The 25,804-nt window shown below is 44.6% G+C and overlaps 2 protein-coding genes across 2 annotated transcripts in view; one reads left to right on the top strand and one right to left on the bottom strand.

Annotated features, from left to right (window-relative positions):
- The first annotated feature begins 2,122 nt into the window (after positions 1 to 2,122).
- DAD1 (defender against cell death 1) lies at positions 2,123 to 3,982 on the top strand. The gene is made up of 3 exons (XM_065856298.2): positions 2,123 to 2,370; positions 3,175 to 3,325; positions 3,798 to 3,982. The coding sequence occupies exons 1-2, from the start codon at positions 2,160 to 2,162 to the stop codon at positions 3,303 to 3,305; spliced, it is 342 nt and encodes a 113-aa protein (XP_065712370.1). The 5' UTR covers positions 2,123 to 2,159; the 3' UTR covers positions 3,306 to 3,325; positions 3,798 to 3,982.
- A 5,945-nt stretch (positions 3,983 to 9,927) lies between these two features.
- The window catches only part of LOC136111659 (T cell receptor alpha chain MC.7.G5-like), a 179,353-nt gene continuing 163,476 nt past the window's right edge, over positions 9,928 to 25,804 (bottom strand). The window contains exons 4-7 of the mRNA XM_071798178.1: positions 12,927 to 13,190; positions 12,456 to 12,503; positions 11,206 to 11,311; positions 9,928 to 10,723 (exon numbers count right to left, since the gene is read on the bottom strand). Coding sequence (XP_071654279.1) covers positions 10,693 to 10,723; positions 11,206 to 11,311; positions 12,456 to 12,503; positions 12,927 to 13,190 — 449 coding nt within the window. The 3' untranslated portion in view covers positions 9,928 to 10,692. The remainder of the gene's footprint in view (positions 10,724 to 11,205; positions 11,312 to 12,455; positions 12,504 to 12,926; positions 13,191 to 25,804) is intronic.

The following is a 25,804-nucleotide window of genomic DNA, read 5'->3' as shown; positions in this document are numbered from 1 at the left end:
AAGATGGCGCCTAGGGACATGGTTTACTGGGTAGAGTGGACTCAATGATCTTAAGGATCTTTCCCAACCTAAATGATTCTACGATTCTGTGGTTTCTGCCTTGACAGCAGTGCTGTGCACACTGGAAAAGACGAGTGTTTAGAGGTGTCAACAGCAGGCACAATAGCAGTGACTCATTTCAGAAATGCAGTTGTGATTCGTGCTAAGATTTTTAATGTTTACAGATATAACCAAATAAGGCACGGGCTCTGAACCTGGAAAAAGGAAAAAGTGGTTACGTTCTGCTTAAAAAAGTTATGAAACTTGTTTATGGAGTTATATTGATAGAGGGAACTAACATTTTAAGGGTTAAGCAACTACATAATAAGGGCCTACTAACAAGCTAACACTTTAAGCCACATAATTAATATCTAGTTTAGAGCTGTATGTAACCAATTGTGCTAAGAAAAAAGCAGGGCTTCATTGAATGCCGAGATAAGAAGTTTTACAGCACCAGCTGCAACCTTGAGGAGACAAGATAGCCAAGATTTACAGCAAAAGGGGGCACCAGTCTGGTTTCAATTGACTTGGCAGCTTGGGTTCCAGCCAATTCCTCATAATGAGCCAAAGGTACAAAGTTCACTGTGACGAAGCTGAAGGAGCCTTCATCAAAGACCCCAAAGACCCCTCCTCAGATTCACCAAGTGACACTGGGCAGGCACAGCGGGGGGGGGGGTCAGGGAGGAGACTGGAAATGGTTCTCTGAGACTCATTTTAATAAGAAGCAGGGAAAGGGTGTGAATATGTACAGGCGTTCCTGGCGTCATTATGAATATGTAACACCTTACTGTATTTAAGCACACCTCTTATTGTTTAAAGGTGTGTGTGTTGGGCGGAGCGAATCCCCCGCGCACCCAGCGCTGTTTTGCTTATGCTCTAATGAACACATGTTTAAGGAATACAAGGAATTGGATTCAACGTTTATCCATAGAAAAAGTGTAAGTTATTTATTTCACTTGCAATGAGGGACTCCTGCTGCACCCCACTTGCTGACCTCTTTGCTTTACCCCAAAAGTCCAGGCTGTGTCGGGAACTCCCATTCTGCAATGTCATGCAAAACACTTGTTTTGCAAGTAAAACTCTCATCATGTCCATTTAGTAGTGTAATTTAGTAATGGAAGTAGATCTCTCATCATTTCCATTTAGGCAGGAGCAGAATCACAGCCATCACCTGGGGTGTTGAAACAGTGCACCAGCTCAGAGCTTTCATCCTCCACAGGGACACACGGTGCTGTCTTCCTGAAATCCCAAGGCAGACACCCCCCAGGACACAATTTCCATAACACCTGGAAATGGCATTCAGCTTCTCCAGGCCCAGAGCTCCACCTATGGAAGGAAGAGTGAAAAAGCTGCACTTTCTCTTGGCCTTCCTGTGAGATGGGGTTTCAGGGAGAACAAGCAGGGCAGAAGAGGTGACACCCAGACCCGAGTCTTCGTTCCCAGGCACCATCACAGTGAAGGTCCTCACACTCTTGATTCACAGTGTTCAGTGCAGGAACCTCCCCTAATTACATTTGTCATCAGCATTTCCAGACACAATCCACCCCAACCTGGGCAAAGGTGTGTTAGAGTTTGGTTGCATCACCTTTTTGAGCCACCTGTTGATTCCTGAATTTCTATGGACGCCCTGCCTGGGTGCTTTCCTTCACCATCTCGATCTCCCTGTAAAGGCTCAAAAGTTATGAGGATGAAAACAGCAGGGACACAATTGTGCTTATCCTGTGAGATGGGGTTTTCAGAGGGGACAGGGAGGGCAGTGATATGGGGCAGAGCAGGTGACACCCAGACCTGAGTCTTGGTTCTCAGGCACCATCACAAGAAAATCATCACTTTATGCTGAAGATTAAAGTACCACGTTTGTGGAGGCACATCCGGGCCGTTCTGACTCAGTCAGTGGGTCTCTATGTGGTGGAAATCACAAAGATGTCTGATCGCCTCCCGGATTCCCGCCTCGCTCCGGGCTCCGCAGGCGCGCATGCGCACAGCGCCCCGGAGTTCCGCCCTGTTGTGGGCACGGGAGCCGCTCTGCGCAGCGTCCGCTGACCCGGCGCGCGCGCGCCTGCGCTGCCTCGGGTGCCCCGGAAGCGCTTGCTGGGGCAGTTCCGGCCAGCTCAGCTGCCATGTCGGGCTCGGTGCGCTCGGTGCTGCGGCGGTTCCTGAGCGAGTACGGCAGCGGCACGTCCGGCCGCCTCAAGGTGCTGGACGCCTACCTGCTGTACGTGCTGCTCACCGGGGCGCTGCAGTTCGGCTACTGCCTCGGCGTGGGCACCTTCCCCTTCAACTCCTTCCTCAGCGGCTTCATCTCCGCCGTCGGCAGCTTCATCCTGGGCGGTCAGTGCCCGCGCGGGTCCCCGGGATCCCCTCCGCGCCCGCGTCCGTAGCGAAGCCTGAGCCCCGCCAGCGGCGCCCAGAGGTCGCGGTGTCCGAGGGCGGCCCTGGAAGCGCCCAGATCCCCGGGGGTGACCCAGGGTTTCCTTGGTAGCCCAGGGGGGCACCCCCAACAGCCTCAGGCCTGTCGGGGCAGCCAGGGAGCTCCAGCACCCCATCCTCCCCCGGGCCTCCCGGCTCCTGCCCCGCAGCAGGAGGCTCCACAGCAGCTGTGACCCCGCGGGGATGCTGCCCCTATGCTCCCCAGAGCCCGGCTCCTGTCAGCCCCGGGGTGTCCGAGCTGCTCCCGGCACTCAGGAGCCCTCCCCGTTATGTCCTGTACTGGTGACCTGTAGCAGCTGGTGAGAACCAGACCAGCAGTGACTGCTTCAGGGTGTTGCTGCCCTTTAATTCCCCTCAAAAGAATCATAGGATCATTTAGGTTGGATGGGATCGTCTGTGCAGTGCTCCCCAGCACACCCAGTAGAGAACACAAAAATATTCCTGTTTCGTTGCAAGTCCCATCCTGTTATAAGCCTGTTCCCCTCAGGACTCTCCTGACCACCCTGATATTTAGAGCTATGGGGAAACTTTGCATAAAAACCCTTTGCATATCACTTGCCAGTGTCCTGCTCATCTTACAATAGAGACAGAGTTACCCTTTCTTGTGGGACGGGGACCAGGTGGGCCGGGCTGCCCCAGGACGGTGCTTCCCGCCATGACTGCCTGTTGTGATCCCCCGCCTCTCGTTCTTTCCCTGCTGTGCAGTTTGCCTTCGGATCCAGATCAACCCCCAGAACAAAGGCGAGTTCCAAGGCATTTCACCAGAGCGAGCATTTGCCGATTTCCTCTTTGCAAACACCATCCTCCATCTCGTCGTCATCAATTTTGTTGGCTGAGTGCTAGAACAGACCTTGAGGTACTGATCCGTGCGCTCATGGCTCACATGACTTAAGTACTTTTGGGGAGCTGAAGGAGACAGTGAAAGCAGGACCCCCAGCTCCCGGCTGTCCTCCAGATCGATACAGCGTTAGAATTCACAGTTTCTGGTTTTGTGCATGTACTTTTTGGCTTTTATAATTTAAAAGGCAGTTGAACTAGAGTGTTACAGAAACCTACCCACATGTCTCTCTTAGAAGAGAAATACACCATTTTGCAGGAGGACCTTTGGGAGCTGGAGCTCCTGGTGCTATTGGGAGGCCACGGTGTGGCTGCTGCTCAGGTCTGGGGTCTCTCAGCGGAGGAGGAATTTGGGACAGGGAGGGTTTGGTGCTGGGAAGCGAAGGATGTGCCCTGTTGTTACTGTTGCAACAGGCCACCATCACTGGAGCTTGTGGGGTGTTTCCTGTCCCTTTGCAGGAACATGGCTCATGTTGCCTTTCTCTCTGCAGGTCCTGAACTGCTCTTGAGCTCTGAGGCTGGCGCTGGGGAGGGCTGCTCCCCGCAGACCCTGACCTGCTGCCATGGCCAGAGGAAGGGACCGAGGTGTTTCCCCACGGACAGTCCTATGGAGGGGTCTGCTGCCTCATTACAGCTACTATAATCCTTCCTGTTAATAAAACCTTTCATAATACCACAGTCTTTTCCCTGCTGGTGACAAATACATAGGTTCTTCTGACAACCAAGTTGTCTTTCAGGCATGACTCCCTTTTTTTACCTCCTCCTTCCCTTTCTACCAAGTAGGTTTATTTTTCTGTGCCCCAGTTTCAGAGACAAACAGGAAACAAATCGTCATGGAAACTCAGTTGTCATCCCCCCTTTTCATCTCCCAGTTTCCTGACCCTTTATCTCATGGAAAGTGTGATTGCCAGTGTCCCCTCAGGCTTCAAAGCTGTGGAAAATTTGGGTTAGGCTGTGGTTAGCAATGATGAACCGAAGGAAGTGGAGGGTGTCCTCCAGCACAGCCCCATGAGTACCCACCTCCTCAGAGGCCCTCCTGTCTCCCTCAGAGGCATGTGGGCCACAGCTGGATGCCACAGCTGGATTTAGAGGCTCACTAAGGCCTGGCTATGATCCATAGAATCATAGAATGTCCTGAGTTGGAAGGGATCCACAAGGATCATTGAGTCCAACTCCTGTCCCTGCACAGGACACCCCACAGTTCACACCGTGGGTCTGAGAACGGTGTCCAAGTCTCGAACACTGCCAGGCTGGGGCCGTGACACCTCCCTGGGAACCTGTTCAGTGTCCAGCACCTCTGGGGGAAGAACCTTTTCCTCATGTCCAGCTGACCCTCCCCTGGCACATCTCCTGTCATTCTCTTGGGTCTTGTCATTGGTCACTAAAGAGAAGAGATCAGCACCTGCCCCTCACTGCTCCCCTGGTGATGAAGCTGTAGATGGTGATGGGTGATGAGCTCTCCCCTCAGTCTCCTCTTAGTCTCCTTCAGGCTGAACAAAGCCAGTGACTTTAGCTGCTTCTCATACGGCTTCACCTCCAAACTCTTCACCAACTTTGTAGCCTCTTCTGGACATTCTCCAGTACCTTTAGATTCTTTTCTCCTGTGTCCCCAGCCCTGCACACAGTGAATGCTCCAGGTGAGGCCAGAGCGGACTGGGACAATCCCCTCCCTGCCCGGCTGGCCGTGCTGTGCTGGATGCACCAGGACACGGGGCCCTCTTGGCTCCAGGGACACTGGTGGCTCATGTTCAACTTGCCATCAACCAGAACCCCCCATTCCCTCTCTGCAGAGCTGCTCTCCAGCATCTTGTCCCCCAGTCTGTATGTAGAGCCAGGGTTGCCGTGCCCCAGGTGCAGAATCTGGCACTTGCTTTTGTTGAACCTCACGCAGTTGGTGATTGCCCAGTTCTCCAATTTGTCCTGATCCCTCTGCAGGGCCTCTCTGCCCTCAAGAGTGTCCAAGCATTCCCTGCAGTGTGAGCTTCAGTTTGATGTGCTGGGAAAGCCAAGGATGTTGGATGGGGCTGCTGAGCTGTGTCAGTGCCTCAGAGCTGCACTTGAGCTACTCTGGGTCCACGGAGAAGGTCACACCTCAGACCCTTCCCCCTCTAGAGTGCTGTGAAATGCCTGAACTCGGTGGCTTTGGCCCTTGGCCACCAACTCCTGCATTGAGGTCAAATGCTCCTTTGTCCTGATAGAAAATGAGAGCCCTGTGATCATCTGACCATGGGCACAGCATGAGATATTAACCCCTGCTAGCCCCTCCACACTGTTGGCTGCAGAATTTACCTGGGTGACTTCATGGCACGAGGCTCCATCCTTGTATTGGTCCTACTTGTCTAATTTGTTCTGCAGCTGAAACTGAGTAGATAAAATGTTTGCTCGGGCTACATGATAAAGCAATGCTCGTCTGCTGCTGGCACTCAGGAGTTAAAACATGGGTCTGATGGCTTCAACCTCAGCACTAGATTACGAATCTTGTTTACTGGCTTTGTCCTTTTAGCATCTCCAGCCATGATGCAGCCATTAAACCTATAAAGGTGTGAAACCTGGGGCTCCTTAGTCTCTTGCGTACAATGGGTGAGTAGGGTCTCTGCTGTCTCACAGGGGCTGCTGTTGAGTCTGTTGTGGGGACAGAGAATTGATGTCGGCTCTGAGCACTCTGGACTCTGAATCCAGTGATTTGAGTTTTTCCAGGGGTTGATCAGGTTGGGCATGAGGAAAAGGTTCTTCACCCAGAGGTGCTGGACACTGGACAGGCTCCCGGGGAGGTGTCACAGCCCCAACCTGACAGTGTTCAAGAAGAGACTGCACGACGTTCTCAGACACACAATGTGACCTGTGGGGTGTCCTGTGCAGGGACAGGAGTTGGAATCCATCATTCTGTGGGTCCCTCCAGCTCAGGACGTTCTGTGATTCTACCGCCCTCCAGCCCCAGGCATTCAGAGGGGTTTGTTTGCTGTGGTACCAGCTTTGCCACTGCTGGGGAGCGGGCGGGGGCTGGACATGACCGGTCGGTCTCTCTTCCCACGCGAAGGGCCGTGTCCGAGCCCCGCGCGGTCACAGCGGCAGCTCCGCGTCCCCCGGCCCGCAGCCGCTGCTGCTCCGGCCGCGGGCGCCGCCCCGTGGCCGCGGTGACGGGTCCTGCGGGTGCGACCTCGTGTGGCCGCTCCTGAGAACTGCGGGAGAGCCCGCGGAGAAGCAGAAACCGGGGATCTTCTGTGGCCTATTTTACTTTATTTTATTTTATATTTTAATTTAATTTAATTTAATTTAATTTAATTTAATTTAATTTAATTTTATTTTATTTTATTTTATTTTATTTATTTTAATTTTATTTATTTTTTCCCCTGATTTTTAACAGCTTGCAATGCCTCAATTTCCACAAAATTAGAACTAGAATTGAGGTCCTATTAGAGCTACACCACATCCAAAGAAGCTTCAGCAAGTCTGTAAATATCTTCAAGCTCTGCACCTAATAAAGACCATGCTCTTGTCCCTGTCCACACTGCAGAAGAGGACAAGGAGAGGTTGTTTCATGTACAGAGCCATGTTTAGTGGGAGGTGACAGATGTCAGGCACATTGTTTTCTCCAACAAAACCCATAGAAAAGATGCAAATTCAAATTCATCTCCTTCCTATAGGCAGGTATTGGGGGCAGGAGCTGTCATAGGGGAATGGGTACTAGAGATGGACCATGGCAACTTCTTCCCTGCCAATGTGAGAGGACTCTCTGGTCTGTTCCCCCTTCCTCCTTTATCTCTCAGGTCAGGAGAAATGATCTCAGCTCAGATTCACTGCCTGTGTAACAGGGTGCAGACGCCTATCAGCACATTCAGAAATCTTACACACTTCTGAGATGTCTCCCCACTACCCACCACACTTTATAACATATTTTCCCCTGCTTTCCCCTGCCTATGCTATACATAGCTCAATTGTTTCTGCTGTACCCAAAACAACTCCCCAGACCCAAGAGCAGGCTGTGGTGAGGGGGCAGGAAGGGAGGATGCCTTCACCTCATTTGACTTTGGCTTGTGGTCTAACGGCTGCTGTTCCTCTCCACATGTTTCTCCTCCCTGCCATGAGCCACACCAGCCCTGCTCCCCCACCCCCTGTTTTGTGCCCCACTTTCCAAGGGAAGTGGTTTCTGTGGTTGGGTGTAGAGGAGCACCAAAAGGTGACCCAGATCTCAACCATGACGCAATGGAACTGATGGTGTGTCCTCTTCCTGTCCCACCTGGGCCATGAGGCCCATTCCACATCCTCTCCCACTGTGTTATTTCCTGCCTTTGCTTTGCTCTGTGGTTTTTCTCTCTCGAAATAAACAAGAAAACACAAAGTGGTGATGGTGGGGGGGAGGTTCCATTGTGGTGGGGGGAGGTTACATTGTGGTGGTGGGAGATTGAAAGCCTGATATCTGAAAGTATCTTCAAACTAGAGCTACAAATTCAGTGTTTTGGAAATCACTTTACTCAAAGCATTTTACCTTATCTGTACGCATCCCCTCACTCAGGAAATCTTATCACTGGGGTCCTTTAACCTGGAGGAGGAAAAACTGACGTGGAAACAGAGGCAGCACACTGTACACCTTGACCATACATCTAGGAGTGGGTTTGAAGTGCAACACAAAGGATTTAAGATGTATGATTATTTATAAAAGCGATGCTAAAGGTAAATGAGTGCAGGGCACCTGCTACATGGTCGGGTGGCAGCACCGTGGCAGGAGACCAGGGAGACTGTGTTGTTGCTGCTCAGCACTATGAAGTCAGATCCTGTAGCAGGGATGCTGGCATCAGGTTCAGATTGGATATTAGGAAACATTTCTTCATGGAAAGGCTTGTGAAGCAGTGGAATGGGCTGCCCAGGGAAGTGGTGGAGTCACCATCCCCGGAGGTGTTTAAAAGACATGTAGATGTGGCTCTTAGAGATATCATTTAGTGCTAGATTTAGGTTATGCTTGGACTCAATGCTCTTAAGGGTCTCTTCCAACCAAAATGGTTCTATGATCATCTTCTCACGCAGACCCTCTCCCACATGAAGTACCAGAGCTTTTGCCTAACAGGGTTTGAAGCATAAGCCTTTCCAAAATCAGAGTTCCTTGCAATAGCTGTGAATCCAGCATGGTGAGAAATATCCCGTGAGAGGAAATCACTCCACCGCTCTGCTGAGGCTTTCACACCACTTAGTTTGGGCACTGGTGTGAGGAGGTACAAGCAAGGTTCAAGCTTTACAGGGAGAGTGTGTTTGACTCAGAGCTCCCCACTTGTTTCTCCCTCCAGAGGAACCTCCGGTACTTCACAAGAAGATGGAGAAACTCATGTCACAAAAGGAGAAAATTTCCTTTCCAGTCTTGCCAGTGACAGAGTGAACCTGGAGACACAGGCCTGTCAGTCCATACCATTAATGCCAAGTAGGTACTTTGTTCTCAGTGACACTTGGGAGTGGGGGACATTTAGAGGTAGGACACGTCAGGCTGGTACATTCCCCATAGCAGTAAGACCTTCAAGAACCTGGGCCACTGCCTTGTCCTCTCATTGTGGGCGAGTCGTAATTCACCATTATCTTCACATAACAGCGTCTAGTCTTGAAGGAGATGTGCTCTCCTCCACTTGCCTCCGAGCCAGACACGTGGTCCCCACCCAGTGTCCTGGTTTTGTTAAAAAAAAGTTTCTCTTTTAGTGAATTTCCCTGTCAGCTAAAGTCTTCTTACTAACTGTGCTTTCCTGAAAGCCAGATACATGTTTTGGTAGACATAGCAATGGTACGCGAGGTCACTGGACCGATAAGGATGTGTGTATATCTCCTGAGGTGTGCAAGCAGGAGGTGAACCAAAAACTGACCGAGTATACCATCCCATTCATGTGATACTTCCTATAAAAGTGGGAGATCATAAGGATCTGGTCCGTTTTCCTTATGGCCGACATTAGGAGAGGACCTTGCGAGTCGTCCCTGCGAGCTGAGGCCAGTGACAGACTGAATCCAGCTCCAGTTGGCTGCAGAGTCCAGTCCAGGACTTCGGGTGCCAGTTCTGCAGTTGCTGGGATTTTCAAGATTGGTTTTGTATATTTTGTATTATTTTCTCTATTTTATCAGTAGCATTAGTAAAACATTTTTATTTTTTCCAACTCTCTTCTCTCTGTGCTTCTTTCCCTCCCGATCGCCTGTCCTGAGTGGGAAGGGGGAGAGGGAGGGGCTGACGTGGGAGAGGGGAGGAAGAGGAGTTTAACAATGTATCTGCCATGGTTTATTGTCACCCCGCAATCAACCGCCGACACCCGGACAGAGCAAGGATGTCCCGGAAAGGGAGTTCATGTCTCTTTCTCTGTGGTGAATCCAGGCAGTGACTGCAAAAAGCACCTGATGGACAAGTCAGTCTGGAGAGGGGAGTCCAGACACCTCGTCTGTTCTCCACCCCAAAGGCCAAGCCCGTTCCTAAAGCTCATCTGAAAAGTAAATTAAGCTCCTCAAATGCCAGGTACAAAAGACAAACAAGTTTCTTATTTTTAATAAGAATTGTTTAATAGCAGCCAAAGCTGGCTAAAGAAATGCCAAGACATCAGAGTGGCTGGTTGCCCGTACAATTCAAGAATTAGCAGCCTATGAGTTTCACATGCATCCACTGTTTCCGAGAAGTGCACACGTGGACAGGTAAATATTTCAGTATAGTTTTGTGGCATGATTAAAAAAAGAAATTGGGAATTCTAACATTGTAAGAACTTAAAAAAAGAGCAAAAGTAGTTAGTAACTTTACAAAATGCAAATGCAAATCTTAAACTGCTAAGGCCAGATAGACTTAAAAAAATAGTAAAAGTCATTATTTTCTTCTATGATAATTGAGAATTTCACTGAATTCAGGACTTCCGGGAGACCTAGCAGTGTATCTTCTAGGGGAAAAAAATACCTTGCTCTGGTGTAGCAAAAGGCAGCAGGACATGGTGCATAGCACCCTGAATAAGACTCTTTTCAGTGCATTTCATTTGCAACTGAAATGGTGTCTGTGGGGTGCACTCTAAGGTGTGCAGACCTGAAAGCTATCAAAATACGAAAAGTTCATGTTCAAGTGATATTTAGCTTGCAGTTTTCAACAACACTGCCCCAAGCAGAAATTGTGTGTCAATTTAACACAAGTAATTGTGACCTTTGGCAATTTATAGTTATAGCAAACTATGCTTCATGCAAGAACGGCATTGTCATGCTAAATTGATCGGGCATGTGAGGGAGCAATATGCTGAGAATTTTAAGCTTATTAATAACAACACAAATAAAGCAATGCAGACTATAATGGTTGATGCGATGTACAGGAACAGCAGGTGACGTTCCCTGAGCAGGAATCCCTCTTGCACGTGATGCTCTGGTAAACATTCGTCAGCAGATTTTTTTGGTACTTCAAGACTGCACCATCTGGTTACTTTCATTCCTGTAACAACAATAAAGGTATGTTAGATCATTATTTGTGATACAGCCACAGCTATACAGTTGTAGACCTGAAGTTCCTAAGCAAGAGAAAGAGGAGAGAGAGACACTGGCCAAAACTAATATATTAGGGTCGAGGTCTTGAAGTCAATGAGTATCAAACTTTCCCATCTGGAGACCAGTCATGGATGAATCTGATGGATGAATGCAGACAAAGGAAGGGACGGATGTAGAACTAGAACGGAGAGATGTTTAGAAGGAAGGAAAAAGTTAAATTTGCAAGTTGATAAGGAAAAGTAAATAGATTGAGGGGTGGGTGAAAATAATTATATGGCCAAAGGAGTGGAGGGATTTTACTGTTGGTAGACAAAAGGTGTATAGATAGACTGCATAAACAGTTATTACAGAGAGAAGGAACATTCATAACTAACTAACTGATCCAGATGTTTTCTGTCAGAGGCCTTACCACCCCCTATGCATACTCACTTTTTTTTCCACATAAGCATTGTCATCAGCACATTAAAAATTACTCCTTTCATTAAAACTATTTTCAGGCCCAGCTGTGATAAAGACAGCATGTTCAGGTTTTCATCTGTAAAAGTAACAGAGAATTACAGTCACAAGAGCACTGAGACGTCCTCACATCCAGACAAACTTAAAAGCACTTCTCAATGAGTCTGTTTCACCTTGGGTGGCCGTCAGGCAGCTACCGAGCCAGTGAGCAGCACTATCTCACTGAGAGACTTTCATTTCTTTCAGTTGGTGTTTCAAGGGCTGGGTTTTCATTCAATAACCACTTAATTATCCGATATGCAAGCCTGCTAATCATCTAACTGTTTCTAAATCAGGTGTATTATGAACCCAGGATGCTGGAGGCATCCTTCTTCCCCCTCCCTAAAATTTTATAAGATGGGAAAGGGGATAACAAGTTAAGTTTTGTTCAAAGTACACAAAGCCTTAAGTTACAAAGCCATTTTCATTCGAAAATAAATTGGTCTATATTGGGGAAACAGGGAGCTACCATCAAAAAGTCATTTTTTGTCTTTGAAAACCTCTCTCTGAAATGACTGCTCAAATCAGCCAGGTTTACTGATAAGTATTTATCTGAAGTGGCGGTTTGGAAACATTTGGCTAACCAGTTTCCTTTCAGCAAGGCTGCATGTTTGCAGAAATACAGCTATTCTGCAAACAGGGCAAGTGCAGAGGCAGGCTCAGCTCCTCCCAAGGAGCAGAACAGCAATCGCTTGGTGTCCAGCGATGGCTCGCGTAGTCCCACAGCCACGAGCTGAAGCAAAGCTTGCTCAGATGCACCATTGTGCAGACCTGCTTCTGAGCACATGCTGCAGAAACCACCTGCTTATCTTTTGGTTCATTAGGTGTTTGCACACCCAAAAATAAAAAACAACTCTTTTGAAGTCTGAAATGCAGACAGACATCCAGTAAGGCTGACTCATATCAGTACCTTGAATCATTATGTGATGGGGAGTGGTTGGCTGGCTAATCCTAGCAAGAGCATGTAGGTTGAGATCTCATAAAATTACCAGCTCAAATCTAGACTACATTAACCCAATGACTTCCAGCCTTGATGTTTAAACCCTGTGGGGCCCTTTTGGAAATTTCCAGTCTGAGCTTTTTGCTCCAACAGGAACTCTGCAAACAGGGAACATTACCAAAAATTCGGAAGACACTTCCTTTAGTCAGGCCAAACTTAAACTCCTAGAATGCTGTGTACATACCTGTCCTGAAGTGTAGAGATATCCCCGTAACACAGACAGCGCTGACACCTGAAGATAATAGCAACAAATTTAGTTAGTAACAGAAATGTACTTCTTCACAAATTCATAAAGATGTCCCTACTTAGAAGGGCTGGGTTGGACTCTTTTATGCTGTTTTAAGGGCAAGCATAAAATATGATGTAATTAAACTTGTGTCCTATCAGACAAAGGAATTTCAAGCTTTATATCTCCCATGATGTGATTTTAAGGTCTCTCTGCTATGACTGTACCAGTCTACTGAACCTTAATCTTGTTCCCACAAAAGAGGAAGGCAAAAGAAAACAGAGTCAACAAGACAAAATTCCTCTGGAGCGTGGGAGCATAATCAGCAATACTTGCAAGGTTGGGAGATGTGATCAGGGCCTGCTCATACTGATAGCACAGAGACCAAAGTACCTCTAGCCCTTTACAAACATCCGACAAAGCCATTACCGCTTTCAGGATCCTCGCCCTCCAGTTCTCCAAAGCCGTCATGATTTGCAGAACACTGCATTTCATCTTTCTTGGCCCAGTAGGTTGACAGGTAGCTTGCTTCTTGTTTGTTCTCAGATGTTGCCACCTCCACAATTGCATTTGTCTCACCCACAGCCTGGTTAAGAGTAAGCTTTTCTGGGGAATAATCTGTGATAAGGCACATTTCCAAATCCTCATCATCTTTAGAGACCAGCCTGTAGACTGAAGGAGATGGAGTAACATCTGAAAATGGAGAAAAGACATTAGATGAGAATACACAGTCACAGTTTGTTCAATCTTAACATACAGACTCTTCGGCATTGAGGTTTTTCCATGATTCACAGCATCACACAGAATCAGAATGTCAGGGGTTGGAAGGGCCCTGGAAAGCTCATCCAGTGCAATCCCCCCATGGAGCAGGAACACCCAGCTGAGGTTCCACAGGAAGGGGTCCAGGCGGGTTTGAATGTCTGCAGAGAAGGAGATTGGGAAGTGGCCTGAGCAAAGGCATCTTGTGTTAGGACCTTTAGAGAACCAAGGCATCTACAGCAGAAGATGCACGAACTACAAGAGACTTGTATTGATTTATGTTTGTGAGAGACACAGAGAGCAGTCAGGCAGAATCTCTAGAGCATCCCAAATGTACTCATGTAGGCATCCACACCCTACCCTGTTAACCTGAAAATAAGACCTATCCCGAAAATAATCACTAGCATGATTTTTCAGGATTTTTGAGGATGCTCGAAATATAAACCCTACTCCAAAAAAAAACCTTAGTAACAATTCATTAAAAATTCAATTTAAATAGTGTCCAGGAAGCTATACATGTAAACAAAATGGCATCTTTTGGAGAAAAAAATAATAAAGACCCTGTCTTATTTTTGGGTAAACAGGTTAGATGTCCATTCCTCTCTGTAACAACTCATTCAACTCCACTCTGCAGGCTGAGATTCCTTCTGGCTCTTGGCCTGAATACATTCAGGAATGTGTATAACAGGTGGAGAGGGCACCTTCTTGCTTCACTGCTACGAGACATAGCGTGTCTGGAGACAACTGAGCAGCCCAGGAGCTGCAAAAGTGTAGTTAAAGCCACTGCAAAGTAGGAACATCTGGTTGCATTTATGGAAAGAAAGAAAGATGAAACAAATGTTTCATTATTTTCCACCACCTGACAGTGCAGTGCTAGATTTTTTTACTAAATGTTGCCCTCTAGAAGAGGGGTTTTTGGAACAGAAGGCTGCAGATATAAGACACCTGGAGTTTATTTCTGTTTTCTTGCTTCAAATTCTGCTAGTGAGTCAGTTAGATCAGAATTTTCCACACATATCAAAACACTACCTGTGGTTAAACTCTTCTTTTTGCACATTTAGCTTTGTAAACTTGTACTCTAAGCATACATTTCATTTTGCCCAGGTCTTGAAGCCTAATTCTTTGAGAAGATACTTTCCTAAATCTTTCTTCATGTGTCAGTAAAATGTTGTGGTGGTAGCAGTACTCTGATGATGAACAGATGAAATATCATTACAGCCATACTGTAGCCAAGACGCAGACTTGGGGCTCTCAGCAACTTTCTGGCTGCATTTTCTATTGGACTTCACAATCACAGGTTTGAACCAGAGCTTCAGTTCACATTTATAAACGGACAAAGTGTTATCATGTATGGTTGACAGTTTAGATTAAAATTTGCTTTGTCTCTGTGCACACACCACATTGATAAATATTGTAGAAATACTCAAGACAGCTTAGCTCCCACATGAAGTTTTAATTTCTTCCCGCGGGGGAAGTTTGAATTAAATCTTGACTTTTAGAAACAATTTCAAAGTTATATCCAAGTACATGCCATAATTCTATCACAGAGAGAAATGCTTTTCATCTGTTTAAATGCCATTTGTCAGCATCTTGGAGAAGTAGCCATACTTATTTGTTAGTATGATCTCAGAAAAAAAACCTCATCCTCAAAAGCCTAATAATTCAATCTCTGGCCCTTCTCCTGAGTTACAATTCATCCTGCCCTGGCTTTGAAAAAAATGATGAGATTGCCTCTTTCCCAGCTATGCAGAATATGCTGTAATGTGTGCTCTGATTCTCTCAACCCCACTCTCCACCTCCCATACTCCCAGTTATTGTTATGGAAATAGATTTCAGTGACCATTTGCTAGGGGAGAGAAAGACAGGAGCAGGTAAAATGTGTGATGGTACATCCCTGTATAAAATACAGATGAACCACGGTACATAATTGTCGTGGAGTACGTGAGTACAAAAAAGAAGAGAAGGAATTATCGAGCTGTTCTGCTTCTCTCTTATAATGAGTATTATGTTTTCTTAAGAATATCTACCTCTCGTCATTTAGGGTGTTTTTTTGCCCTTTCAATCTTTCCAATGCTTTTATCTTGAACAGATAAAAGAATAAGGTCTGTTTTTCGCATGCAGTCTCAGCAGCACCTGTTTTGCAAAATACTCATTTCTCATTCTTGCTCAGAGTGGCTGCTGCCTTTGATCTGGTACTAGACTCTGTTTTCTGATAAGTTCCTTTGCCTATTTTCATCTGCTATGAAAGTTTGCAGATAGCAGTCTTGGTAAATATCAGCTATTACAACCACAGCACTGTGATCTGTGTTTCCTGTTATTCTGTCTTAATGAGTTGGCGGGTGTGTTGGAAATGTTGTGTTGCTATTTATGATCTGTATTTGCAGGAAAGATTGAGATGTAAATAATGATACTCTGAGCTGTCCACCATGCCTAATATTTAATCTCTGCTGAAGGATATTGAGCAGGTGGAAGAACAACAGTTATTTGAATGCTATTCCTGACCAGTCTACAGAGAAAGCCAGTTCTAGAGGCTGATTTCAGGGAGAGAGCAGTAGAAGCCTGTTACAACATCAGACCGAAACCTATGCCTTTTTTTTCCAAACAAGTTGCAGCACATACCCTGAACGGGTTTAACACACAGCCTGAATCATACAGAATTCTATCTCATTCTCCATTCCCTCCAAAACAAACTCTCCTCTGATGGAGGTTCCAAAAGGTTTGGGTTTTGTGAGATCAGCCAGCTCTGCATGGGTGCTAGGATGTCTACAGCAAGACCAGATGTTCGCGTTTAATACCTGAACCCTACTTGAGACTTCCAGTGCTTGTGTCTGGACGAACTCAGATAAAAGAAGCCAGGTCCTAGTCCAGCATCAGCCAAGTCATCCAAAGTACAAGAACTCTGTGCAGAGATTCAGTATTTGCAAATGTGAATAAACCGCCTCGCTTACAGAGTTGAGACATAATTCTTTTCTCCATCCCAAAATATGTGTTTATCATTGTTTCTGTAATTACACCTGGGGAAGTCAAACTGCCAAAACCATCCAAGACCTTGCTCACAAATATTTAAAGGGAAAGATTCCTAGCTGAGCCAAAACTAAATGTGATTTAATAGAGGAAGATAGTCGAGTGTTCAATGGACAAAACAGTTCTCTAGTACAAAAACTGGATAAATTCTGGGCTTATAGCATGTGTTCACATTAAAGAAAAATTGAAATCACAGTTTCTTAAATTTCTTATTAGGAAGAAATACCCTATTTGTATTCACGTATTGATTTATTAATGTATCACCTAAACTGCAGGAGAAATTTACTATGATCTCTTCTGCTGCTCCTTTCAACAATGTTAAGGAAAGATTTCTGGGGGCCAGAAGGAGCAACTCTGCTTATCTAATCCACTCTGTAAAGGTCACAGGTGAATGAGCTGGCTCAACCCTTCTGTGTAACTATTGTCTGGAAACAAAAAGACTTCAAGTGGCTGCTCATGAACCTTTGTCACTTTCACAGAATACTTTTGCATGCCTTTTCTTCCAAAATCAGAGTGGGTCCTTATTGCCAGAACCAGTTTTCAATGTTATAGGCCAGAGACTTAGTTTCTAGAAAAAAAAATTCATACAATCATAGAATGGTTTGAAATGGAAGACACCTTTAAAGGTCATCTAGCCCAACTCTCAATTCAAATAATTTCAACCCTCGTTAAAATAATTTCTACTCCAAAAAATCAGAAACTTCCCGAATTAGAGATTAACTATTCATGTAGTGCTAAAAAAAAAAAAAAACAACAAACCAAACACCAAACCCATTTGTTTGATGAATAAGAAAAACAAATCCAAAAGAATCAACATAAAATCCCTTTCTAAGGAGGTAATTATTATGTTGATGTCAAAAAAATGAGAAGAACTTTTGATCTTACATTTGTGGAAGTGCCTCAGATGTAGACGTCTACTTCCCACCAAAATGATATGCTTTCAAGACTGATCTATTTAACGGCTACATTTAATTAAACAGCTTATTTGGGATCATAGATAGCCTTATGCCATTTCTTCACAATGCCCTGTGAAACTTTGACTTGAACATGAACATAAGCCTATCATCTCTGATTTTTTTACCCCTTAATCTAAGGCAAAAATGCAGACCTGGTGTCTGTAAAATAAAGTTAGCTCTACCTAGGCTAATATTTTCCTGATTATAATTACTGTGCAAACACTATTACTGTCTGACGGGACTCAGACGTTAATGTTAATTATATACCAAGATCATTAACCTAAGAAATTGATGATGCTGTCTCATTTCCTAGTATTCTCAGTCTCCCTGCTCCATCTTCACAAGGACTCTGTTGAGAAATAATCCTGAATTCATTTTCTTTCAGCCTTCACTCCTCTTTCCACTCTTCATCTAGAGTTTAAGTTCATTCTCCATAAAGTCAGACCTGTTCAGCAACACTAACCAGTGGCCACTGCTCTCACCTTCATACCTTCGTAGCCCATCCTTCTCCAAATCTTACTCACCTGGTTCGACTTTAAATCTAGTCCCACTTCCAAACACAGATTTATTGTATCTTTCAGTTTCCCACTCAACAAGAAGACTTTGCAATATATATCTCTGCCTACCAGCTGTATATTCCAATGGATCCTCATCCAAAATACGTGGGACAGCTGTCTACCAGAGGATGACACCCAAAGATATCTGAAATTTCATTCCCTCTCTTCAGGTTTCTAAAACATTTTAAAATATAATTGAGGAAAGGAAAGAGACCTACAATGCATCACAACAAGTTTGATTCCTCTTCCAAATACAATTTTTCTAGTTCCTAACTGTTGACATTGTAACATCAGTTTTTACAGATATGTAAGGTGACTTTACTTTTGGATTTTAAAACGAAAAATCATGACATATTCTCTTAGGCCAAGAGTTAGAAAATACAGTCTCTAAGCCATTAGTCAGAATAACTTCCAGAGGTTGCATAGTTATTATTTTAAAGATGCACTAATCAACTTTAATATCCAGAATCTCTATAAAACTGCTAAACATTTTATATGGCATTCGATCACCATGCCGTGACTATTAAAGCGGTGTGAGCTATTATCATCTTCTCTAGCTGTTCTTTTCTGCAGTGGATCACTGCTGCACCATAGCGAAAGACTCCCTGGATTCCAAGAGAGCATCTCTGTTCCCACTAATGTTTGTCAAGGGAACTTGAAAAGTAGTTGAAACATGCTTCCACGAAAGTCCCTTGTCCATCTACCCAATGAACCAATAATTTGCTAGTCCTAGTGTTAAAATGGAATGAAAACTCAAACTTACTTAGGGTAACATGAAGTTGGGTCCCAGTTCCAAAGGTGAGTTTCACATATCCCTGATTGCCACACCGGTTTCAACCTCTACAAAAATGTAGACAGCTTTTCCCAACTCATACTTGACAATCAGGTCAACAAACATTTCAGAGCAGGGAAAACTTACGGGATCAATGACAAAACACATTGATTTAAGTCACCATCAAAGTACCAAAGAAATCTACTAGATCAGAAAGAGGGAGAACAAATTCTAAAAGTTAACTTGTTCACTGGTTACAATTATGTTTTATAACTTTTGGTGCAATACTAGGAACAAGCTGCGTTTTTGCCCCTCTAACATCAACTAAAATTCCTCTTCAGTGTGCCATGTAGTTAGGACCACTGCCTTTCTGTCCCAGTTTTCTCCTGAATGTCTCACAATTTACTACCCACTTGTCTTGATCACCAGAAAGGTTCCTTTCCCTAACATCAGCTTGTATCCTTCTTCACCCTCATAATTCCCATGACCCAGGAAACCTTTGCAAGAACCCCTTTGACCTTGGTTACAGTTATCTCCTTACAGGTTTCAGTGGCACACTGTGACACTGTCTACATTTTGGAGCTTCATAGGAAGTTGCGAAGGCAATCTGAACCTTCTAATTCTACACCGTCTCTTACTTAGATACACAGTATTAAGAGTAAGTAAAATCTGGATACAAGTCACAGTCACAAACAATTCGCTTGTAATATTCATGGATAATATGGGAGCTGTACATCAGACAAACCAGCTAAAAGGCAGTCCAATTTCCATTCCAACAATAATATTAAAAATGTTAAGAGTATACCATTCCTTGCTGGGATTCTGCTACAGGCAAACACCAGATAAAATGGTGATAATAATCATTAGGGGATATTTTCTAAGTATTGTAGCCATTCTTGTATTTCAATACATATTCATCTGAATTGTATCTTCCGTGACTTTGCTTGAGGTCAATGGAAGTGTCATGGATTTACCCTTAGTATAGAACAAATCCACATGACTTACTTGTCTGAAGAGTAAAACCAGGCTTTGTCTTAGCTTAGCCCAGGAATGCAATTGATGGAAGAGCATTGAAACCACATGCCTGCCTGCAGCTGCCTCAAGGAAGACTGTGCAAACAGCTGCCATGGAATCAATTCCAATGGTTAAAATGAGGCCTCAGGCTACTGTATCTTTGACAGCTGCCAACTCTCAGATCTTAGTGTGCATCCACAACAATCTTGCAAATTAGGCAAAAAATGTACCTGGGGAAACCAGAAGTCTTGTCCCAGATCCAAAGGTGAGTTTGTAACTACTTCCATAGTCACACAACAGCACAGACCTCTACAATATCCAGTAGTTTTAGTGTGCCAGACAGATTCCTTTCTCAAAAACTATTTTATTTGCTGTTACTTCACAGCTCACCTAGTGATTGATGGCATAATACAAACCTGATCATCCTATTCTCTTGGATTTGCCATATGAATTAGTCAAGAATGATTTCAGGGCAAATTTGCCATTTAGGTTTTAGGTAGAAAGAACACTTTTTGGTAGCGATTTCTTTGTGGCAGTGAGACCATTGCTTATTCTGCCATTAAACACTGAGGTTTCAGTATACATTTGGGAAGCTATTAGGTCCTACAGTATGACCAGAGTGAGATCTGGAGCAGTTGCATACAGATAGGACATGTAAATGAACTCATTTATAACTCCGTTAGCTTACTGATAGCTCCATATAAATGTGAGATTCTTGCTTTTCTCTGATGTTTTTGAATAAGGTCAAGAGGGTCATTTTTTCCCCCAAGTTTTCAGAATGAATAGTTTCTTTATCTTGCTGTGTTTTTTAAATTACGACAATTTCAAAATAATTTTATTCTGAAACAGTCACTACCATTTAAGAAATTGAAACGTTACTTTTCAAGAGTAAACCCAAAGCATTTAGATATTAGATCACAGAAACACAAAATCACAGAATGTTACGGATTGGAAGGGACCCAGCTGAGGTTGCACAGGAAGGTGTCCAGGCAGGTTTTGAATTCTGAAAGTATTCTTAAGAAATTTGGAAAAATCAGGATCTACCTTCCTTTCTTTCCCTTTTCTAAAGAGTTTCCAACAAGAGAAAAAGTGTGGATCACTAAGCGGGATTTTTTTTTTTTTTTTCCCAAATATTTTGGTCAACTGTCTTGTGGCAGCAACTGCCAAAGCACTATTTTTTCATGCTTTTTTATTCAGGGAAAATTATTTTGTGGTCAGAGTGACCTTTCCATCTTCCCACTTAGTCAGTAATGAACTTCGCTTCTTGACTTCTTTACCCTTTGGCTCTATATCTATTCCACTCCAGCTTTAGAGACTAGTACTAGCTGGCTGTGATTACAAACTTGGTATCATTTTCAAGAATAATCTTGCCTCCTGAGTTTCCAGTATTTATATATTGCTTCACGATACTACAGACACCCATCCCCTATCATTACAGCTTTATGGAGGATCTCCAAAGCAAAGACCCAATATGTGCTTACTTTTTGCATTCACATACAATAAGGAGTTTTGTTATCTGAGAGTATTGCCATCCACTTACTAGAGAAGTCCTTTTTACCTGCTACAGCTCTGCATTTTTCTGGCTTTCAGCAGTTCCCTTTGTTTCTCTTCAACATGAGGATTTTTGATCTAGGAGCCCCCGTCTTGTTGGCTTTCCAAGAAAAATTCTCTTGCACATGCAAAACTGCTTTGCACAGTTCATAACAAGCAGGAACAGTGAGGGGAAAATATATGTGCAGCCATGGAAATCACTTGCTGTCACACTAGTTGAAAATTTATAGTCCTATTCCTAACATATGTGGAGTGAAAAGAATAGGCAAAACAATTTGCAGTGGAAAAAGTACCTCTAAGAGGAATCAGATCTGAAAATTCAGACCTACCCAGAAAAAACACGAGTTTAGTTCCAGCTCCAAATATAAGTTTGCTATAACTCACAGTATTACATTGTGACACTAAACAAAATAGTGCGCTGGTATTGCACATGCTCGACTAAGACTTGACAACATGGCAATGTAAGATTCTTATTTGAATAATCTAACCAGTGCTACTGACCACCTCCTTAGCACCTACAGTGAAATAAACACTTCCTTCAGCAACATTACTCTGTCTGCTTGATCATTCCTGACAGTCACTAGGCCAGCGACTGTCCATCAGCTAGTCAGTCATCAGTTTATTCTTTCCTCTCTCTCCACACAACAGCAGCATCTGTCAGCCAGTGTGTGCATATATTAATACAACTTTCCAGACAAGTTTCTGACTGCTGTTGTTGAGTCTCACCAGTCTGTTACCTTTCTGTTCTGTTTATAGATGAGGTTCTTTTAAAGGTCTTTCCTAACCTAATTAATTCTATGATTCTATGATGCTATGATTCTATCCTTTGCAGGTTGTACTTCATGTTGTATTAATTAATACTTGCTGGGTTCCACTCTGAGAGGGGGTGCCACTACCGAACATGAACTTAACATCATGCCTGGAAACCTGCACATGATTCAGCACACAACAGAAATATCCATTCACTCCTCTTCAGAACTAGTTCTTCCACAGCAGATCAGGTTCAGTGATGATATTTATACAGCCACAAACACATGAGCAAGCACACTGTAAGTGCAATATCTAGTCATTTTTCCATTAACCACACAGAACCCGTGTAGTGTGACCCAGACACAAGTATGTCTAAAAGAGCACTACAGTGGACACTAAAGCACTTTGGACAAAGGACACACAGGAAAAATGCACACTCACTGGGTTGGACAGACAGTCTGGTCCCTGAGCCAAAAGTCATCTTGCTGAACTCATAATCACACAGCATTTCCTTCCATAACCAAAAGCCCAGCAAGCCAGCTCAGAAGCAGAACTTCTCTCCAAGCCTTTGTCCAGCCCTGTCAAGGCCTGGAAGGCAGCAGAAGTGTGGCAACATTTCCCACTGCAACACAAACCCTGCTGGGATACATTGCAGTAGAACAGTCTCCTCATTGCATAGCTGGGACATCTGAGAGCAGACGAGTGTCCACTTTGTCCATCCCAGGCAAACTGAGAGCAACAAGGATCATTTTAGACAAACATGCCACAATCACTATCGGACCTACAGATATAAAACTCATTTGTGAAGATTGTCGATTCCCTGAGCCAAATCCTGTCCTGGAGGAAAGCAGGTGGTATGTAACCCCACAGCTGAAGAGCCACGATCACAAGCAGAGAGATGCCAGAAAACCTGCAGCCCACTGGGCTGGGAGGAAGCCTGATCTGACCAGATAAAGATAAATGCTCAGAGAGTTGGAAAGGGAGGATGGGATAAGAAAACACATGAAGTAGCCCCACCTGGGAAGCAGTTGTACACACTGAGCTTCACTACCAGGCATGGCCCTGCCACAGCCTCAATTCAACACCACTCATTAAAGACCGTTAGATCTTTTCATATCTCTGTTCTTGTAATTCACTCACTTGTGTTCACTTTTCACCTGCTTCCTTTCCCAGGTCAGACGCATTTCTAGTGCACATTAGTTATATAGGAAATCTAACACTACTCTCCAGGGAATAATAAAACTACCCCAAATTGCTCCAGAGAGCCACTACACTGTTATTTTTGAAGCTAGAGTGCATTGTCGTCTGTATTGAGCCAGTGTTGTCCCAGAAAAGAAACATCTCACCTGGGGCAATGAGCAGTTTCGTTCCACTTCCCCATGTGAATTTTCCCCATCCTCCGCCACCGGCACCGTGTGACAGAGCTTTGCAAAATGGGCCTCTGCATTCAAACACCTCAGTGGCTGCTGGAGGGCTTGGGTACATTCAGTCATGGATCTGTGTCTGAGAGAAGCTCTAAGTACCCATACAGATTTTCATAGACCTCCTCTAGCTCTATTTGCCATATATTATTTTTTTGCATTCAAAGGCGTGGGATTATCTAGATTCATTTCAAGTCACCACAGGTACCAGAGATGGTAGAAATTACCCCTTAGTTAGGAGGGAACACATTATGATCCCTCCCCTAAGACCTTGTTACACTGGAATGGCAAAAAGGGATGGGAACAAGAACATGAAGCCAGTTCAAGGGCAGGGTAATGGATGAAGTCCCCATTTCTATTGGTCCAGATTTCCATGTACACGTGGGTTTTTTTGTTGTTGTTTGGTTTTTTGTTTGTTTTTTGTTTGTTTGTTTGTTTTTTCACAATGACAGAAGTACTACACCATTTAAATTAGTACTATGTATTTCAGCTAACCAATTCCTTTTCTTGTCAAGTCGCAGCACAGCCTTAGGACCAAATTGTCAGTCAAGATTGCAACACGCAGGCATTAACACAATTACTTGACCAGACATTGACTTTAGTCCCTGAGCCAAAGAGAACTGTACTGGCAGTTGCTTCACTTACACCCTGGGTAAGCAAGGATACTCACTCTGGATTGAAAACTTGATGCATTTCTGCAGAGTACTTGGCAGTGGAGGGTGATTTCACCTGCTTCGCTTTTCTGAGGGTCCTTCCATTTCTGAATGTCTGAAGAGCCCCTTTATTTTCCTTCCTTCACTGTCCAGACCTTATCCAGGCTGAAAGCAACTAACATAATGATCTACTGCTTTCCTCTCTCTGGTGATGTTCAGGAAAACAATCTACATAACTGGAGGTATTTGACATAAATATCTGGAAATATTTGCACCAAGCATGATCAGAGCCTTGACCAAATCACCTGAAAGTCTCAAGATAAGGAACAGAACTAAACCACCCGAGGGCCTTGCACAGCCATACACAGCTACTGAGTATGATTTGGTTAATGTCTCCAGCAGTCCTGAACCACACCTCTATTCCACCTGGTTGATAGACCATCAGCAGCCTAGAACATCCATATCATGTTTCTCTAAATTGCAGAGATCACCACCTGGAAGGTTCCTCTAAGCATGACAGTATCTTGAAATATAAGCTATTTTCTCCTTTCTGGCTGTAACATAATACAGATATAACAAGTATAAAGTGTTTCCAAAAAACTGACCCAATTTCAAAGCTGGGTCCATCATTTTAAGACACATGTACATCTACAGGGTGCTCTGGTAGACAGTGAAGGATTTTTGACAGCGGAGACAGGAAAGCTGCACACTCACTGAGCTGGATGGACAGTCTGGTCCCTGAGCCAAAGGTGAACTTCCTGGAGCTGCTGCCATAACCACACAGCATTTCCTTCCATAACAAAAAGCCCAGCAAGCCACATGCAGAAGCAGCACCTCTCCCAACCTTTGCCCAGCCATGCCAAGGCCAGCAAAAAACAAATTATTTTGCCTTCCAGCCTCACCTCTGACTTCTCTTTTTGGTCTTAAACCAGCTAAAAGTGGGAATGCAGCAACAAGTGACAGCATAAAGTGGAGATGCAGCAGAAGAAAACGTACTTGGCAGAACATGTAGCTTCGTCCCTGGCCCAAACTGCAGTTTCCTTGCATAGTTGTTCACACAATGCTACACACCCTAACAAGAACCGAGTCTCAGTCTGCTCTCTCACTCCATCTGGTCTCCTTTTGAGGAGAGGGATGAGCTCCTTGGACAGGATGTGGCCTAATGGTAAGTCTTGTTCCATAGCTAAAGACAGACCAGCTCCCAAGGTCAGCCAGCATCTCCTCTCCCAACCGTAAACTTCCCTCTCACTTGGCAAATCTGGTCACTCACATCCTGACTAGACTGTGTTGACTGTTACTCATAGTCTGCTACATCCTGTGAAGATTCCTCCATGATCTGTATGAAGGATCAAGAGCACCACTGAACCTAATGATACAAACTCTTTTTGGAAGGACTGTTCTTTCTCTCTTGATCAAAAGCCTGTCGTGGAGGGAAACTTGCAGCACGTAGCCCTCTGCTGAAGAGCCACAAGTCCAGGAAGAGAGATGCTGGAAATCCCACTGCCCATTGGACAGTGAGTAGCTTTACCACGTGTGGAAGGAAACTACAAGAAAATGGTGGCACTTACTAGGCAAAACCTGAAGTCGTGTTCCTTTGCCAAGTGTGATCTTGCCGTAGTTCACACAGTGGTTTTCACCTCAACAAGAACACATCTCATCCCCATCCTTACAGTGAAAGGCATCTCCTGGTCCTGGGGAGCTGAACCCCTGGCTTAGTCCACCATGAGCAGAAAACTCCCAGCAGACTTCCAGAAATGTTTACACTGTACTACACCACCATGCAGTGCTGCACACTTCTGCCAAAGCAAGACCTGATCCTCTTGCAAGCAAAAGAAGGAAAGGTTGGAAAG

Source organism: Patagioenas fasciata, chromosome 22 (assembly GCF_037038585.1).
Source record: "Patagioenas fasciata isolate bPatFas1 chromosome 22, bPatFas1.hap1, whole genome shotgun sequence".
In the NCBI taxonomy this organism is placed as follows: Eukaryota; Metazoa; Chordata; class Aves; order Columbiformes; family Columbidae; genus Patagioenas; species Patagioenas fasciata.
The sequence above is the reverse complement of the archived record's forward strand: the minus strand, read 5'-3'. Positions and strand labels throughout refer to the sequence as shown.